Here is a 20,694-nt window from a genome sequence, read left to right as displayed (position 1 = left end):
GCCAGACATTTCTCAATAATATTACCAGGATACGGGCCATTAAGAAGGGAAAATGTTTGCAATCTTGATTCATTACAAAATATTGTTTCCGCGATAAATACAAACGATGAATCTGAAAGATCAATGGCAAGACGGGTTAGTGGGTCGCGGGAAGGTATCCTCCTCGTATCGTTCAGATGTAATTTATGTCGTCCGTCATTCTCGCCGCGTATATAGCCGCATATTGAGAGATTATCTTCGGATTCTAGCAGATCTATCGCCGCTTTATCGTCAATTACGGTCGTGTTAGCCGGACTTAAACAACATTGCTGATTTAATCGAACGATTCATTTTACGACTCTTTACAATCGTCATTTAGCGTAGGCTGAGATTGTGATCGTTAAAATTCGATACGCCTATATAAAAGCTCCGTAAGCATAATTCGGTCGTATAACGTAACGATTGTTTTTATCGCTTCGAGTATCGGCAATCTCCACATGCGCACGTCTCGCTCTGAAAAGCAACACGCTGATGCCGTGATTCTATTCAATGACTCGTAAAAGTCTCTTTGATGGATCACATAACCGTCGTTTGAATCGACACAAATTCGTCATATAAACGCGCGTTCTCTGTTTGCTTATGCCGAGGATGCCGTTTCGAAGAAGCAAACGTTTCGCACGAGAGTAATCGATCTATTCACACATGTGGATGGCTCGTACGATAATAAATTCTTCTCTCTTTCATAATCCAAAGAAACGCCTTAACTTTTTTCCTCAATCATTCATTTTCATCGATCCAGTTTGTCTTTGCGTATGTATTTTTCGCAAAAGATCGATATTCAGAAAGATGCACGAGCTTCCTCCTGAATTCTTTGTATGTATCTGAGAGCATCCGTACCGACCAAAGTAAATTCCGTGCTATTTTCCGGCGGATAAGGTTCAAAATTCTTTGGAAAATTTGTGACGACGTTCCTCTCATCGCGTTCCAGAATAATCGTAAGCATCATGTTCTCTATGTCCTCTTTATCGATCACTACCTCGTTCTTCTTGATCTTACTTTCATTAATCTGTTCCTTCTTATATAGGTTCGGTATACTCTTTGATCTTTGATCGATCTGAGAGTGATCTTGATACGCCTTAGTTGAATTTCGAATTGAGCCATCCAGTGAAATTAAATTCATCGTTTTATTCGGAAGTGCATTAACATATCCGGTGCCGATTAAATAAGAAAGATTGATTGGATTCCCAGTTCGTCTTGCCGACACGGACAGGTTATTCTGAAGTTGGTCTTCTACTATGACGCCACTTAAAGGCGTCTTAGATTTAGACTCTCGAGCGGCTTTAATAAAGTCGTTTTGTCGCGTTAGCGTGCTCGAACGAGCGGAAGAGAGCCCATGTTTGCTGTCGGCGGCACTTCTATCTTCTCGTCTTCGTCGGCTGGCTTCGCAAGACTCTGACTCTCTTGGCTTCGGTCCTTGGCAGTAGCTGTCCTCGATCACGTCGGCATCCTGCTCACCACGGCCGACAGGTCGCATACATTTGACAGCGCGCCTTCTCTTGCAGCCTGGTGTGCACGGCGTGCAACCTTGCCAGTCGCCAATGATCCACCTGGAATCGCGCGCGACGATAGGAGCAAGATCTTAATTAGTCCGCGACGGCGAAGCAATTAACGCATAGCGTCAAGTCCATTAGTTAGTTTCTTCAGATTAAAGTGACTATTCTGTCCAAGACCTCGATATGATATAATCAATAAAATACGATGAGAGAAATATATATATATATATAAATAAACATTATTACTATCTACATGAGAAGCATACATATACGGCGTAACTCTTTCGATACATAACCGGCATTTTGCCTCTTCGCTATGTATGAAGAAGTTAAAAAGATTATCGATAACATTTTTTCTTATATAATTAGATATGTTTATAAATATTTCAAGCGTGGAGAAAGTCGTAGAAAGATGTAGACTCACCGCGGTATGCAAGGAGCTTGATTGCATGGTTTGACCTTTGCGTCTGGTTTAGTGATGTTTCTGCAAAATTTATTATCTACTAGCCCACCAATTTTTTCTATACAACGGGGTTTCGATATTTGTTCCCCCGGACCGCAACCTGCCGAACATTTTTCCCAGTCGATCAAGTCCCAAGAGAACTCTGCTTTGCGAGGAGTTCGTTGCTTCAATCCTAATGAGTATTTCAACGTAACGTTCTCCTTTGGAAAGACCTGTCAGATTTACTCGCTATTAGAAAGATGCTGGGAGAGGATGAAAAAAAATTTCTCTTTAATAAAGTTTTTAAAATGATCTAGTTGTTATTTTAACTTGAAAAGAAAAATAGACACAATACGTTTTCGGAAATAAAATTGATCTTTCGTTGTCTCTTAAAATGCAATTGTAAATTTTATTATTTGTCGTGTCGAGAAGAGTTAAGTAAAAATTACATTGGAAACAAAAATTAATTCAAAACTTGCATCGAAAAATATAATAGTTAATTGCTACAGTTATTATGATTATAGATGTTCTCAGAAATCGCGTTTCTCTTCGCCCGTTTTTGCCGATAGCATGCTTACGTTCGAACACCCTTATCGAGATATGTTATCGATTTAGCGTCAAAAATGACTAATTAACACGGAATACATTCATTATGTTTACCAATATAACTAAGTTCTCGGTGACGGGTCCTGGTATGTTTAAAGCTTCTTGTCTTGGCCTTATCATTCCTAGCCACGCCTTAGAGCCTGGCACATCGAACATTCCTAGACGATTACTGAAATAATTACATTGTAGCGTTAACTGAATAGTATCAAGCTAATTGAATAGTATCGTTATTCTTGGGATGTAAGATCGATTAAAAACAAGTTGAAAAGTAGCGTCAGATTAAATGCTGTTTGAAACGTTTGATCGTAAATCTTGTGTAAATATGACCAGCATTAGTTTTCTTAAAATGTTGCGGAAATAAATATTAACAAAATGAGAAAAAAATTTACTTACCCGTCAATTAATACGGTTTTTGTCTTTTTGGTGCGTACTACGATCCTAGACTTTGTTGGTTCCGCTTCCTCGACGCGGATATTCCTGGCGCCAGTCGGGATGTCCGTTATCTTCTTGAGTCCTTAACGCGAAAGTTCGCACTCGAGAGATTATTGTGAAAAGCTATCTCGCAGTATTATTCGTAAAGATTCCAATTTCGGTGCAGTGTCGCTTTGCCGTGCAGTACGGGAAGATTTATTTGGTTGTCGCGGTGCTCAAAGCGCCGCTCAGAATTCCTCTGGGAGAGAAGACTGAACGCGCGCCTTATGCTTCTGCTCTCGCGGAATTTTAATTCGCGAAAAAGTTTCCGTTCCCCGTACTTCTTTATTCGTGCTGTGCCGATGATGCGAAGTTTATCGGTATTTTTGTCAAGTCGCGAAATTCGACGTGGAATAATAAAAGAAAAAGAGAGCGAGCGAGCAGAGGAGAGAGAAAGGAAAGAAAATACTAACAAAAGGATTATTATAAAAAATCCAAGAGAGGAATTGATAGAGATTCGCGCGAAATCTCGGCTTAAAAGTATTGATACAAAATTCAACCATCATGTTTGAAGTTTTCTAAATATTATAAAAAGTCTTTTAACAATTCAAAAAAAAATTCTCTTTGATAAAGGCTTCTTTTTTGAAATCTTAATATATAGAACGAAACATAAAATATTATCTTCATATATATTTGTTGTTATAAGAAACGCGTATTTTATACTTGTATTGTATAATTAAATATTGTTTATTCTAAAGATATACACTAATATTATCAGTTCAGATATTATGTTTTTTTCTTACGTGTTTGAGTCATAAACGATAATGTTCCTTGCTTTAACGTACACGATGTGCTGTCGCCTCTACAAACTCCGCAAACGTCTTCGACGGCAGTTGATTCCATATGTAGATCACAGGGTATCTCCCTGCACACACCCCCGATACAAATGTCTCGAATACCTCTGTAGCACGTAGTACCGTCTATTACCTTTGGTCTCAGCGAGGTCACTAAATTAGTTTCGCTTATGCAATAAAGAGCACAGGGATTTTCAGACATCTTCAAGCCTAGATATGAGAGATAAAAATAGTGAAGTTGACAAAAAGTTGAAAAGATTGCTTATGATCTTACTTTCCGGTAGATTATACGCTATCCATTGATGAACTTTTCCATCCTCTGGAAATACCCAATCGTTGAATTCGGCGCATTGCACGTCACGAAACGATGGCACACCGATTTCGCAGGGCTATAACGAATTATTCGATATTAATATTGATTTATGTATTAAAAAACGCTTTACTTTTTTAACAACTTTACAACGCGTTTGAGGCTTCTCATTCAGCTTTTTTGTCAGTCTTACAAAAGCAAAGTATCGTGGCACTTCTTTTTTATTTTAACGCGCGAACGTTATCATTTATCACGCTTTCGTTTATCAAGTTCTTTATTTCAAAAAAACATTTTCGATTTCTGTGAAAATCACGTGAAAGATGCGATTGTCGCACATGTCGGATAAGTTCGCGATATGCTTGCTGAAAAGCTGTTTGCGAGCGCTCTCGAGACTAACGTTCGTGGCGCAGATTTTGTGACGTTTCCTGTCGCCGATACAATAAGAGCCGCCTCTGGATGGGGGCGGCTTATTGCATTTTCTTACGGAGTATGCCACGCCGGAGCCGCATGTACGAGAACACTTGCTCCAGGAGGACCAGGCTCCCCAACCGCCGTCTCTTACTCCAGGCCGTTCTCCCATCATTAGACATTTCATTCGGTAACACCACTGTAACAGTCATTAGCCATGGCTTTAGAAATAATTTACGTCATGGAGAACGAAAGGTCATGGAAGAGTACATTATGTACGAAACTAAATAATGTACATCTTTTAAAAGCGCGACGTGAAAATTTATATCTATATAAAATTTATATTTATATTTATCCCTTTAAAACGTTCGCATTAAAGTACGCGCCCGATTCCGCGATAACATGCTAACACATCGAATCTATCGTCGACCGACGACGAGATAATTGTTCTTTGTTTCACGAAGTACAATTGTACATTTATTTGTCTATTTTATTCCACGATGATTGCATTGGCTGTTACGAGATAGACATACAAACAAATTGAATTTTTACGCATGTAGGTAGATCAATCTATTTTTGCAGCTGATGTTATCACTTCTATTTCAATTTTTTAAAATTTCTCAATCCCCTATGTTTCGTCCAATTTTAATCATTAAATTTCGTCAGACGGAATATTGTTTCTTTTTTTACGTCAAATAATTTAAAAATGAAATAGATTAAATATCTTTATTTTAAATAAAATATCAAGCGTCTTTTTTCTAGCAGGTCATATTTTAAGGAGCTACATATATGTACGTCTTGGCTGATTTCATTGGCATATTGAGAATATTTTACTATTTAAATTAATGTTTATTTAAAATATACATTTGTGAAACTAAATATCTTTGCGTGATTGGTTTATTTATTCGGATGTTTGTAAGATCTGCAATGAAAATAAGAGTCATCACTTATTTTGGCGTGTTGGATTGATCTGCGGCGCGTGTCGACCATTTGACTTTATTCGGGGTAATTACAGATTATTCGCCGACCAAATTTATGACGAGCTTCATTTCTCAATGGTGATGTTCGACCTCGCCGACATCCCAAAACGGTAGTCGACCGGCGCTAATGACTCCCGTCTGCGCGGTTCGACGCTTCGGCACGTCCGACTATTAATATTGTCACCTAAATCTAATATCCCGTTGATGTCTGGCATTTGAACCGTTTGTTGTCTCGCCATTATGACTTCATGTGCATCTACATTCTATTACATTTCGCGGCGTTTTATTTTATTTACAGCATCCCTTTCACGTAATCTCGCATCTTTTTGACCAGTCGCAGAAAAGACTTTTCGGCCGACTTTCCTTGTTTCGATTTCCATGACGCGACTTGAAACGAGTTTTATCTGATAAAATGTGAATTTTTATGAGAAATATGCCAAGTTCTCGGCGTATGTTCTGTTTTGTATATCGAATTCCTTCAGTAAATTTGTTGCTGACTTTTTTGCTTTTTAAAAGTTATGAACTTTAGGTACACATATATTCAAGCGAATTTTTTTATTTCTAAAATAACTTACGCACTAATTATTATATATTCTACCATCTATGTTTCAAACAAATCTTTTGAGATATATATTAATATCTTGTAATACTTTCCTGCTCATTAAACAGGAGGGTAATACAAAACGGCTGCATAAAGCTCGTTACTTTTGCAAACTCGCAAAAGCATTATTATGAAAGATTTTACAATATATTTACTCAATGTTAACTTAACATACTTTGAATGTATTTTAAGTTAATAAAGTGAATTTACAGTCTTTAATATTGCCATACTTTATTGTCTTAAGGAAAAATAAAATTTAAGGACTAAAACTGATTTCAATTCTAAAGAAGCGCGTGATTTATGATTTATGGCCGATGATAGGTCGATAATATTGAGAAAAATTTTTTAGCTTTCTGCTATATGTATATTCTCGTCGTATTTTTTTCATGAGATATCTAAAATTTTTCGATGTAAGCTTCTTGGTGAAAAAAAGTTTCCGTGAACTCTGATTAATTCATTAATATATAATTCTTCTTTGAATCTGCACTTGAATACGCTTTTAAATCTCTCAAAGGTGAGTAAGAACTTATTCATTTAATTACATATATATCTAAAATATTCTGTGACGAGTAATATATTGAAGAAACTATGAATGTATATATGCAAAAGTCGAGTAATCATCATAAATTTTTAATAATTTCGAAATAAATTAGCTTCCTTTGATATAAAGGTAATTGGCATTGATCTACATCTCTAAAATAAAATTTTCAAGATTTGGGAAATATCTTTATGCTTCTTTAAAGATTACATAATATATTTCAATCTAGGAACAAAGTTGGATTATTTTAGTTAAAAAAAAGAAAAAGATTTGTTAAAATTTTCTAAAAAAATGTTTATTTCTGAAAAATAGGCCTAGATATCGATGAATTATTACTTTTTCATTTTATCACAGCCTTCGCGATATACCGGCTCATTATTTATGCCTTACTTTACACTCTTTATTCGTAAGTGATAATTTTTACCCTTTTCTCACCGCATGAGGTGCCCTCCGCAGGTGGTTTCCTGCTAGACACGCAACCTCTACCCGGAATAGCGCATCTGAGGGTTTCGCAAGTCTGAAAACGAGAACGAGATCGTTTCATTTTAGTTAAATGCGTACCGATCACGATATCTTGGCGCGATATCGCAACTCCTCCGGTCTCTTATCTAACGCCGTGTGCAATCGGCGCGCGTATTTTCCTAAACGGATAAGGTAGGCCGCAAATGCAAAGACTTGTAGATGCTAACAGCAGATGGTGCCTCTTTACGGGCGACCTGCGTCCGCAAGTCACTGATACGATAATATAAGCATTATCGGATTCGTTAACGGCGTTGATTACACTTGACGTTTTTGTCATTAGCAGTGATTAAGGCGACATTACTTTTTAACAAGGTTGCGTTCTTAATCTACGCTTGACTTACGATCCCCATATCGCATTGCCGAGCATCTGGTCGATATAGTAAACGGCATTGATCGTCACCGTTATACATCACGCCAGGCAACATTTCCGCGGCGGGAAAATAATGATCTTGTGGCTCGTCCTCTAAGCAGAATGCCAAACCTTGCCTGAAATTGATTTCTCTAAAGTCTTATCATTTGAATGTCGTATATATTATATGTTACCGTATAAAGTTGGCAATTCCTTATCTGCTAAACAGATTCCAGTCTTTATTTTCTCAAAGAATCTCAGAGTTGTATGGTTTTAAAACGTTTTGAAAAGATATGATAATTAAATAAGTCTGAAGATCAAAAAACAACTTATAACTTCTACAAAAATTAGCAATAATTTTTTACATTTTAATCACAATTGTTTACTTCTTCATATTATCATTGTATTATCATCGAACTTTAACGAGAGACAACGATTGAGGTGCTGTTAATTTAATTTGAAATTTACGGCCATAGATATAGGACATTCTATACTTCTCTACTCTTAGAGAACACGCGGAGTAGATGAGGAAAGCAGCTTGGTTGGTGGCAAACTTTAATAAAGCCGCCAGCGAAAGAGCAACAAGCATTAAGCTCACTCGATGTACGAGCGCAGGTACCGCCGAGAGCACTCGGACCATTTTTTCGTGATGTACGTGTCGCCAGGATGCATAACGGTGGTCTCCGCGTATCCGTTCCCGTGATAAACTATACCGGGGCAGCCGTTCTCCCGTTGCACGTCGTGGGACATACCCAGGCTGGTAATGAGAAAAAGAAAATCGGCTTTTCGGAGTAGAATATTTATTGGGGCACGCGCGTCGTCCGGACTCGCTCTTAAAAGGCATTCGGGGTACACGACGACAAGGAGCCGCTTCATACATTAAACAACGACCTCGACCGTGACTTATTTACGACGACGCCACGGCATACCATTATTTCCACTCTCGGGCAAAGAAATGGTCTTTAGGAATTTATTTCGAGTTTTTTTACCCTCATCGGCTGCAAAAAGGGACCAGTCGATGGCGTAACCAACCGAAGGGGAACGACTATCGGGACGGTCTAGAATCCGTTCTAGAATATTCTTTTCGATCGAAATGAAGGTATATGAAGCATCCATTATGGTGAAAACAGAAACTGTTTACCGCGTTAATGTTACGTATATACGCGCATAAACGTGTATCGCGCGTATAATTTATCAGGTTAACATTAAAAAATTAATGTGCTTGTTTAATACGATGTTTCGTACGAAAATGACGACAATATTTACTCTGCAGAATTGCCATTACGTTTTTACGTTGTAGTGTAATTACTCGAAGCTTTTCCCACCGCGTCTAATCAGGTCGGAGCGGATGAAATTAATTTCACGCTTACGTGTGGCCGATCTGATGAGCTATATGATAACCGGTTGGCAGACCGGCATCTCTCACAATGGCAGCGCCTCTCAAAGGATCACACGTACCAGCAATCGTGGATGTTCCGGTGAAACCGCAGAGGTTTCTCGAGACACAGATATCTAACCTGGCGATTCATCGTCAGAAGGGTGAATATCCGTAAATCTCGAAATTAGATTGAATTTTCGACAAAGCTGCCTGTGCTGAGCATACCTGCTAATGAGAATCGCACAATCGTGGTGATTCGGATGGGAATCGTCGCCAGGATTCATGATGTATTGCCACTCTTGAAAATGCTTTAACGTCGTATCCGCGTCTTGATTTATCGATAAATTCATCTGCGATATATTTAACAAAATATTAAATCCATGTTATTTTAAACACGTGAATCATATATGTAGATTTTGAAAGTATCTAAGAAAATATTTTATAAGATATACATACATACATACATGTATATATATATATATATATATATATATATATATATATATATATATATATATATATATATAATATGTCATATAAAATATTTTCTTACATAAAATTATATAACAAAGAAAATTTTACTCAAAACAGAGAAAACTTCTGTTGATTACTTTACCTCACTTTCTTCCACTTCTAATCTTATAATTCTCACTATAGTTAATTGCATGTGTACACCTAAACTGACGTCATAAAACAACCCTGCAGCCTGAGAAGAAAAGATTTTTCAAAATCTCTATTATATATGAATTTGTAACAGATTTTGAAAGTTTTCAACTCGCCATGTTGAAGAGCGTCAGTATATAATTTTCGACATCAAACGACATTTCTCTGTAATGATCTAACACAGATTTGTCCAATACGATCAGCAATTCTAACGTGTATGATTTGGTCTCGTTCGATTCTGTGAGTGCTTTCTTCTGCGCATTTAAAGCACGCTTGGCAATGATTCTAGATGTATTTCTAGTGACGTTGCAGAGATTCTGCATAGCAGTAGTCTGAAAGTCATCTGGACTCCTTTTATACACAATATGCGGTTGTTCTATTTCTTTGGTAAAATCATGCCCCGCTACTGGCTCAATCATGTACCACGCACGTTTCGTTTTGATGTATCCAACCTGAAGATTAAAATAATGGATCGTGGTTTATTCAAACCTCACAGTTAATTTATTTGTATTAAAATTTAAAAATTTCCGATGCTTTCTGTCACTTAACTTTTTCCATTCTATATATTTCACACAACAATAGAGATGCAAATGGAGTTTAATCAATTAAAACTGGCATGCTATATAGTCGCAATCGCACAATATTTCAATTGAAAAAAATTGATATTTAACTAACGAGTCCATAACAGGTAGATAGAGCGCTATCTTCCAATTGGTTGCGTACACGGGCCCGATAGTGGCATTGTGTGTCTCGTAACCGCTTCAATCGCATGTTATTCAAGAAATCCTGCGATCCTCGATGTTCCTCGATTATTGCACCTGGTCCAAGAAGTCGATAATTGGGATATAGCTCGATGTGATGCTCTTCGAGACCAATACATAAGCGATAGTGAACGATGTCGTCCGATGTAGTTCGATTTCGATAGAAGGAACGCTCAAAATGATGAGGTATTTGATGAGATACAAAACTTCCATCCGATCTAACTTTCCGTGGTATTATTAGTTCGTGATCGTCTGGTAATTTAGCAGCACGTGTATAACGCCCTTAAGAAAAGATTTAGTTTTTATTATTGATGTATATTGATGATATCGGTATTTTTTTTTTTTTTTTAATTATACATAATATGTTTTATGATTACATAATTGTATCATAGGACAGTAATTAAGTAAGTAGTTAAATATTAAGCTATGTAATTAAAAGTAAGCCTATATCAAAATGTATGGTACATTTACAATTTAAAAATGTATCTTTCACTTATCAATAGTGCGCTTCATATATTTTATTTTATTACAAATTTTATACAAATTTCTGTTTATATGAAAATGTTTGTGGGAATTTAATAAACCAGAAAACATTTATAAATAATAATCACATTGACCATTTCCCATTATTTAATTTTCAACGTTGCATAATAATAATAATGCTACTCCATAATATCACGAAATATCTATTAAAGTTTTAGCGTCCTACGGACGTTTCGATTAATAAACGTACAATTAAACAGCGATCAATCAATTATAATGTACACATCTAAAAAATTGATTTGTACATACTATGTATCATGTTTCAAAACTGACGAAAGATATGCAAGGTCAGATTTTCATTATGCAAATTTTTGAAAAAAATTTGTTATTTGAAAGAATCGATCTATAAAAAAATGTGTATTGAAGAAACCTAACACACAGAATCAGACAGATGTCGATATTGTAGCAAAGCCAAAAATATTTTCAACAGTCACAATTTTTCCATTTGCGTTGTATTATTTTGTTGTAAAAATATAGGAAAAAGCTTTCTCGTATAGGTGAAAATGTTACAGATAGCGAGGTCTCTCTATATCAGGTATCAATTTTATCGTTGTATACTGCGGAAAAGCATGATAAGACGGAAGACGCAGAGAGAGAGAGAGAGAGAGGGAAAGAAAAAGAAGGAAATAAATAAAGAGAAAGAGGAAGAGAAAGATGAAGCTACGGCAAGCACATATAATAGATTTTATGATATAAGCGCAGCAGTTTACCTGCTGTGCTATATCATAGAATAGAGAAATGTCATTTGCAGTCATGGCATTTAAACTTAAAAAATTATTTATTCTATTTCAGACTATGGACACTCAATTAACAATTGGGCACTTAATTAACTAACCATTTAATCAATATATATTTAATTAAACATTTTAGTATATAGCTGTCAAATTGTTATATTTATGAAAATATTTAATATTCTGACAAAACAAACTTTTTTCCAAGAAAATTTTTTTTCTTTTATATATTTTAAAATATTTTGAGAGACATGTTATTTTTTTTTTGAAAAGACATGAAATGTGAGATGGATAGTTTAAAAAATGCCATGCTATCATGCTACAGCATCCAAAAGAATCCTCTTAAATCGAGCTTGTAACGAAAAGAAAGCATGTTTTCGTTTTCGATGTCTGTGGCTACGACCGCAATCCAGACAAGGAATGTCCGCATAAAGATGTGATGTACAATGGGTCATCTTCTCGTACTGCGACCCGCTACTCTTCTCTCTGCTGCTCGCGAAACCGCGAAAAATAGCTCTCGCGTGCGCGCTGTGCTCGACAAGAGGAAAGCTCTGGTCTGATAGATGGCAATGACTTTCTCGAAATAACACAGACTGATGGAATACGAAAAAATACTGGAATAAAAAGATTGAAGTAGAAATATTTTCTGTAAGAAATTATAAAAATAATATTTTGATTTATACACAGCATTATGTAGTTTATATATTTTATTTGTTATTTTTCTATGTTTTTCCTATATTTCTTGCGCTTTTATTTTTCAATATTTAAAAATTTATATGAGTATGCATATTTTTCTGAAAATTATTTCTTTTCGTTTTTATGTATGTATAAACTTGTAGTATTAATCATGTATGAATATGTATGATTAATATTACTGTTTTAAGAGGAAAAAAAGGATGAGAAGTTATAGATTTAGTTGAATAAAGCAATTAATCACATCATAATTTTTTTGAATAAGTTTTAAATTTTTATTTTTATTTATATTAACACATAGCACAGCACATAGCACACATAGCACATAATCAAATCTTATTAAAATTTTTCAAAATTTGTAAAAATGAAATAAAATAAAATCATGAGTCACAAAGAAGTCACAAAGAAAATTTACTGAATTAAATATACAAATTGCATACCATGATAATCAGTATGAATTTGCTGGCTATGAAATGTCACGAGCACGAACAGGCAAATGAATGAATAAGGCGACAAGCGTTTCATCATAATATCGTACGATCTTATCGCAATGTGCATCCGTCTTCAGCAAACATTGAGCCAGAAATGCCAATTTGGTTAATAAAATTAAGGGAGTCAATCTGTTTGACGTAACACATGCCATACTACATATATATACTGTAGAGCGTCGTATCGATCTCGAAACAAAGGTCGACGACCACATGTATTGCCTGTCAAACCTATCTATTTGTTCCGCAATATTTTTTCCATGCAATTTTGAATATTATCATATTTACAGATACTTTATTTTGTAAAATTTGTCAATATATTTTAACAAATTATGATTGAATGATATCGAAGCATATAATTCAAAAATTTCAATTTAATTTTACTATGTGTAAAATTAAATAATAGAATTTCACTCTCAAAATTTAAAATTATGCTTAGAGATGCGACACATTATTTTTAGAGAGTAAATAAATAATAATACTTTTTAATTGCCAGAGAAAGCAAACTCACAAATATTATTATCAGTGATTGATATAGGAATCAATAAATGCATACAAAAAACTAGGCAATAATAATGCCACTGTTAGAAGAATTACACATGCACAACTATAACAATAAATAATATATAATATATTATAAAAATATTAAATTATTAAAATATATTATGAATTTTTTTCTCATCTTTTTCTCCCTTTATTCTTTCTTTTAATATTATATAAACTGTTCAACAAACAATAATCTATCAAAACGTTTTAATCACAAGTTTGTTTCAAATTTAATAATAATTTAATTTATTTAATTGTTAACCACGATATTACATACTACGAACGTTTCATTCAGTTTTCGTGCGCACATGTGCATTCGCGATGAGCGAACGAAGAAGTTGCCCCTTAATCGTCTGCAGTAAAGGCTACTCTCGGACGTAGCGGTAACTTATAACGGGTCGTTCGATGCAATCTCCTTATCGTAAAGCTCGGATTAAAAGGAACAAAAAGCTTGGCTATGCTTGACCTGAAAACTTGGCCTTGCCGCGTAATTTCCGTTTTTCTACGCGGATTGCGAGCGATTTTGAAAAAAAGATGTGATTATTCGTGGGAAAGCGAGAGATTAATCGAGCGAGCGGAAGTTTGATGGACGGATTGCACATTGCCCGCTGTTTTGCGTTGTTGCAAAAAGAGCGTCCATTAACCGTTGCACACATGGTTGATGACTTTGAATTCATATACTATTTTCACGATTTTTATCGATTTTTTTCATTTACTTATTAATGAAAAAATGTACTTTTAGCATAAAGATAAGAAGATCTTTGGTTTACATAATAATATTGAATATATGATGATAATACAATACATTTAAAATTTAAATTAAAAGACTATATTTAAATGTAGATATAAATATGCTTCTCCCGTCGTCGCTATACATAACAATTAAAGCGAACGCAATGTCCATATGTATACTCATTTATGGCGAGTATACCATTGTTATAGCTTTTCTGTTTTATAACCATGAATTCCATGAAACTGTTTTCCTGTAATGCGAGCTTTATTGTAAACAGTGCAAACTTTCTCTATGCCATTATTCCGATTGTTTATTTCTTGATTCAATTTTGCTACAATACAAAAAAATTTATAATTTTATATAAATATTTCTATATATTTATGCCGCCTTCTTATATTTAATATTACATGGAATTCAATATTATTATCGAAAAAACATATTTTAGAAGAAATTATTTCTAATATTCGCGAGAAAACTAGATTATCTATCTTTTTTTAAAAATATTTATAATTTAACAGATAAATTTTCTTAACTTTAAATTTTCAATTCAACAGTGCTGTGTAGATTGTATTCAACGATTTCAAATAATATTTTTAAAATAATGCTGTTTACAAATATGCTTTTAAAATAATTTCGTACGCGACTATGTTGAAAAATTTGCTCGCGACTATTTTTATTATTAAAATTTTTCTTCAATTTAATACGGGGCTTGGTTTTTTTGACCAAGTATTTTTTTTATCTGATAATTCATATGGTAGCCTATATCGATTCGGTTTCTTCTTACCGTTTTAAAACTAGACTTGCTTGCAAGAAGCTATTTGATAAATGGCACTACATATGGTGTGGTTTCAGCTACTAAATCGATCGTACAATATCAAATATTGATCATTCGGTGTGTTGTCCAACACAGCGCACGTCTTTCACGAAAAATAAACAACATTCGTAAGTATAAGTTAAACGCAACCCGTCCGTATAGAAAAAATTATCAATTCCAGTCGTCTATATTTTTTAGATGTATGATATATGAAGTACCAAATATAAAAATTTAAAATTTAAGAAGTATTTTTAATAAAATTTATATTTAATTATTATTGTAAATGTCTCTACGTTATGACATAAATTATTTTGTAATAAAAATTTGAAGATAGTGTTATTGAGCCGTATATTAATTAGTATACTATATATATATATATATATATATATATATAATATTTTGTAATATTGGACAATATTAAATAATTAAAATTAAATTATGTTTTGGAGCAATAAAAAATCGATTTTCAAATGGAATGCCATTACGTCGATTTTCTGCGAAAATATTGCTGTCCATAAAATTACACAGTTACATGACGGTGAAATGAGATAGATGGTGGCTACTACTTGTGTAGTAGCGTGTACAGCTGATTCGTTCAGTCACGTGAATCACTCAGACACATTGCGCGACTCGCATGTTTACGCATCTCTATAGATTCACGTGACTGAGCTTATCAACTGCTTGTCGACGCGAGTGCTCATCTCGGCTTATAGATTGCCGTTATTACTAATTAGAAGAGTTGAGTAGACCAAGTAGAGACGAATCACGATATGAAAACTGAAAGCGATATTATATAATGATCCACTTTACGTTATTATATAATGTAATGCAATATTCTAAATTTAATTTTACAAAACTTCTCAAATATTTGATAGAATATATACAATAATAATAATACTCTTGTATAAAAATATATATATACTATATTTATGTTTTTCTTCTCGTATAATAAATTTAATTTTTATTTCGCCATTATATTGCGAGCTCTCGTTAACGATTTCGTAAAGATAATATTTTTCGTCGGAGACTATCTCGCGTATCGACGAAGTATTACACGCTGTTATTTCGAATTTGTTCGATATTCCATTACGTACCAACCATCGAGTCGACTTCTCTTGGGCGCACGTCCATGTATTTCTGAAAACTCGTTTACAGTTACTTACGACGATGGATGAGTCGCGCACTCAAGGCAGAACGCTATCCATACATCCCCTAAACGTATTTCACGCGAGAAAAATAAAAACGAACGAGACTAAACGACAATTGTGCTGTTGCTCCAAACAGTAGTAGTGCAAGGCTATCGTTGATCAGACGCTGATAAAATACAGAGTAGAAAAGCTGACGATGAACTGACATAATTTTTTCTTTTTAAGAAGGAATATATTTGTTATATAAAAGGATATATAAAAGGACTATATAAAAGTAATTTGTTATATAAATGGAATATATTTGTTATATAAAATGTTTGAAAATTTTAATTTTTAGTACATTTGTCTGTAATGATGTGAAATATATTTACATAGGATAGCGTATAACAATCGAATATTTCTAAATTTTAATCTCAAATTGTAATTATACAATAGATTTTCAAGCTTAAAAAAAAATTAAAAAGTAGATTGTTGGAATTAACTTGAGACGATGCTCAAAATTCGAATAATTAGCGAATTTCACACTACTATTATTAATAAAACTGAGATTATAAGATTACAACCGTTATAATTATTAAGTCTTATCGTTCTGCGCTCAGCAGATTATTTGGAAGATAGCACAAACATATTTCATCTCTGGGGATAGACGTGCAGTGCTCTACTGACGTTCTTGATCAATCAAAGAGTCTGGCAAACCCAGCGCGAGTACCGTTGACCTCTTGGGGTTACACGTCACGACAGTGAGATCATTTTAGAAGATGAATCTCGGAAATAGTTTCTTCGAAGACAGATATGTAACAAAGTGTTTTTGAAAGAGAAGTTTACCACACTTATACACTCCCACGTATCATCATAAACAAAAATCTATAATCCTTTAAAAAAAAAAAAAAAAATTGTAATCATAATTGTAAAATACGCGTCGGATGATATTGATCGTTTTGATTCGTGAATATTTAAGTATTATATTATTAATATAGAATTATATATATTATTAGTCACGTGTCACACAAAGAGAACTTTCCAGATGAGGACGCGTAAAATGTCGATTTCCAATCTATGAATCATTCATAGATCTGGTAACGCGGCGCATTTAAAATTCTCATACTCGATCCGTCCGTTACTGATATAATTCCCTTCTTCCTGCGATCCTTCTTGTCGCTCTCTATCTACCTACGCGGGTGTGGGCACATTCGCGCGCGTGCATACGCTGCAGATAAGAACGATTATAAGGTCGCTCATTACCATTTTCCCTCGCGTCGGGGGTGGCCGTTTATGCCGAGAGAATAATAGTGCAATCAAAGTCAACGACAGGCCGATCTTATCGGCGCACGAGAAGCATTTAAATATACCCTCGTTTCGTTTTCACGGAATCTTCGCATTCAGTCGCGCCCATACTGCCAACCCTCGAATTAACCTTCATCTGACATAGATTTAACTCGGTTTTATAGACGTGGTGCCAACGAGCGACACGAAATCGATATCGCCGAGACGGACCGATAACGAAACCGTCATTTCGCATCTTGTCATCAATGCGGAAATCAGTTTACGAAACCTTGCGTGTGCGTTACTAAACCCTATATTTAAATAACCTCCGTCGTATCAAAACGCAGTGACGGCATTTTAATTCATCGCGATAAGGTCTACGATAAACGGGCAACGCAAAATAATCGCCGCTAAATTCGCGATTCGCGGCACGTTAAAAAATATAGATTTTACCGGAGCGACGAATCTCTTCGTTCGAAGGAACATTGCGAACAGCCGCTACGGGAAACGAACCGCACGAAAACCAAGCCATTTAGCTTAAAAAGCCATAGACCGTATAAAAGCTCGGTCGAATCGAGGTGTTAAAACACTTTGAATTGCCGACGACGCGAAAGGTGGAATAAGAACAGCGCGCCGGAGCTGCATAAAAGAAAAGAAAGGAAAGAGCGGCAAGGCAATGAATGCCAGGAAGCAAAAAGAAAACGAGGGGGATGGCGCGACTCGAGATAATACATCTGAAGAGAGTTTGCGCGAGCAGGAAACGAAGGTATATCGCGAGATGCAGCGCCAAGCGATCAAAGAGAGCGAAAAGATCTCGATGTCGGACACCCGGTAGAGGCAGCGATAAGCGTTATCCTAGTTAAAGCAGGCTAACTTGCCTGGAGGTAATTACCCGAGTGTCGGCGAGGCGAGTCTTATGGTTCTTGTGGTCGAGGGACGCGCGCGTCGCGACGCGAGCGAAAGGCGATGAGATAGATTGCGCCGAGTAATCAAAGGCGATCCGTCATCATCAAATACGATCATGGGGTAGATGCGACAGTTAGCACTCTTGCCTTGGCCGTACCGTTCGCGTTAAGCGCGTGCATATCACCTACACGGCCAGAGCGAAAGGCGTCCTTATCGCCTTTCGTATAGATAAGAGCCGGCTCGTACCAATATCACCTATTACATCGCGGTGGTCCAACACATATAAACACGCTTCTAATGTGTTTCTTGAATACATAGTTCTAATTTTATAGGGTATAGACGAAAATACCAGTCGTGCCGTTCTGAAACTTAATGGCATCACTGAGGATAATGCGAAAATTGTTAAGCTAAGCATAATTAACTACACGTTATAATCAATAAAAATTAATATTTATAAAATTTTTATTTATCTAATTAGTTACCTAATCGCCTAGTGCAACGCTAAAGGTCAATCTAAGGAAAAAAACAATGAAACATGAAATATTCAACAATTTTAAAGTAGACCTATAAATAATACGAGCTTGCTGTTGTTGGTTGCGAGAACGCGTCAATCCCTCGATATACTGTTCACATTTTTCTATAGATTGCGCGAACAATGCGGAAACTGGAGCGCGAGATGAAGAAAAATCAGGTTGGCGTTCGCGCTTGGCACGTCTCCTATATAAAAACGAGGCGCGGGCGTCGGGGTGAATTAACAATCGACGTGTGGGAGAATACGTAGCGCACTACTTAGCGTTATTCGCCGAGCATCGAGAAGCAATCAGTCGCGAATCAAGGTCGGTTCTTTTCCCGGTCGCATGTCTTCATTACCCGCGTACCGCACTGAAAACCATGGGGGAAGAGGCAGATCTCGAGAGGTGCATCGAGGAGGAGTCGTCACGTAAAGCGGGCGCGTGACTGGATTCGCGAAACGATCCGTTGCAGGGAAGCGAAGCATCTAACGGACCGACATTCGTGACGCGATCGGCATCGGCACGGATGCAAAATGTTACGGGCGATTTATTCGCGTCCTCCCCGCGAAAATACGTTCGTCCCCGTCGTTACGCGAACGTGGTAGATCGACGCTCGTTAAAATCCCGAACGATTCTTGGAGACCCCGAGGGAAGCTCTCTAGAATGAGCAGGGGTGTGCGACGATACCCATTCCTGGAAATCGTTCCCGTCAGCGAACTATTTCCACGATTATTTCTGCACATCGGGTTTACTATTCCGTTCTTATCCATCTTAGACGTCTTAGACCTATTTAGATCGAAATTGAGTTTAACGCTAACATTAAGCAGCTATTTGCATCTAAATTGCAAAGTTTTTCTTGCGATTGTAAAAAGAATTTATTTAGAGAAGCGAATAATATTTATATTAATTAATTTTTGTGGTTCTTCATAAACGGAAACATATTTTTTAATAGTTATATTGATGCTGACATTTTTTTCAATTTAATATAATTAAGATAGCAACGAAATCACACAAGAGAAATGGTTTTACGTTTGATAAATCTAAAAAGATCATTTCTTTAAATGAATTTTATTTGCTTCGTACCTTGAAGAGATCAATTATTTTTCCTCTTTGCGTTCTCTTTGTTTCTATTCGTTTTTCTTTTCGTAGACAATTTGACTCTGCCATACTTATCCGACAGAACAAAATTTTTACTAATGACTCGACTGTAGCAATATGACAATTCGTTGTTCAAAGTGCGAGCGAAGTATCGCGATCCTCGATGTGCAAGATGTAAATATATAATTGAATGCTTAAGTTGCAGGTCGAAGCCAATTTAAATGCATTAGAGTTTAGGAATTTTCTTATTAACCGAAGCATTCGTGATCGGGTTCAGAGTGTGCCATTTGTATTCTGAATATTTCATGCTACATTCGCCAGATGTACCTTCTTTTTTTAACTTCGGAAATATCTCTTTTGTAATCGCTACGGGGGATGACGACTTCGAAAGAAAAAGGATACAAAAATACGGCCGTCCCATATTTTTGCCCCGGCACTTGTTGCCGCAGAACTATTTATCTGGACTTAAATCATTGCCTATCAGCGTGAGGCACTCTCCGCCTGGCTCGAAATAAATTTTGTCACGCACGAAGCTGCGTGAAATTTATCTCTCGAGGGGAACGATGACACACGAGAGGGAGATCAGCTGGTCACCCGAAAGCCACGTAATAGGGGTTAAACGAAACGAAATATCATTTTTCTTTTACATTAGAACGAGGGTCGTATTATTTCACATTTAGAAAGGATGTAACGATATCATATTCTACATCACAATGCAAATATCTTTGCGAATATGTATCAGAGTTTTAAATTTGTGCTTACAATAATTTCTTTTTTTACTTGTTTTGTTTCAAAGATCAGAGATTGAGGCTAAAAATAGCGAAACCTGCCGCTTGAACTACCTCGCAAAAAATATTACACGAT

The 20,694-nt window shown here is 35.8% G+C and overlaps 1 protein-coding gene across 1 annotated transcript; it reads right to left on the bottom strand.

The window, feature by feature from the left end:
* Positions 1 to 6: 6 nt before the first annotated feature.
* On the bottom strand, positions 7 to 12,850 carry LOC138938149 (A disintegrin and metalloproteinase with thrombospondin motifs 7). The gene is made up of 16 exons (XM_070304924.1): positions 12,763 to 12,850; positions 10,270 to 10,637; positions 9,711 to 10,046; positions 9,548 to 9,637; positions 9,157 to 9,281; positions 8,924 to 9,070; positions 8,152 to 8,310; positions 7,546 to 7,690; positions 7,107 to 7,199; positions 4,553 to 4,762; positions 4,120 to 4,234; positions 3,795 to 4,055; positions 2,974 to 3,094; positions 2,635 to 2,749; positions 1,957 to 2,207; positions 7 to 1,586 (listed from the first exon to the last, which is right to left on the bottom strand). Exons 1-16 carry the CDS (start codon positions 12,848 to 12,850, stop codon positions 818 to 820), a joined length of 3,393 nt encoding a protein of 1,130 aa, XP_070161025.1. The 3' UTR covers positions 7 to 817.
* Positions 12,851 to 20,694: the final 7,844 nt, after the last annotated feature.

Source organism: Polyergus mexicanus, unplaced genomic scaffold (genome assembly GCF_030449975.1).
Source record: "Polyergus mexicanus isolate NDT 795.1 unplaced genomic scaffold, iyPolMexi1.0 SCAF_12, whole genome shotgun sequence".
Classification (NCBI taxonomy): domain Eukaryota; kingdom Metazoa; phylum Arthropoda; class Insecta; order Hymenoptera; family Formicidae; genus Polyergus; species Polyergus mexicanus.
Note: the sequence above shows the minus strand (reverse complement) of the source record. Positions and strands in the feature narration are given on the sequence as shown.

Excerpts from the sequence above, each read along its gene's own strand:
- LOC138938149 (XM_070304924.1), bottom strand. The coding sequence starts at position 12,850 with ATGATGAAACGCTTGTCGCCTTATTCATTCATTTGCCTGTTCGTGCTC. Across the intron at positions 8,311-8,923 it reads GCTCATCAGATCGGCCACAC|CCTGGGTATGTCCCACGACG; the intron begins GTAAGCGTGAAA and ends TCTCATTACCAG. Across the intron at positions 4,235-4,552 it reads ACAAAATCTGCGCCACGAAC|CCCTGCGAAATCGGTGTGCC; the intron begins GTTAGTCTCGAG and ends AATTCGTTATAG.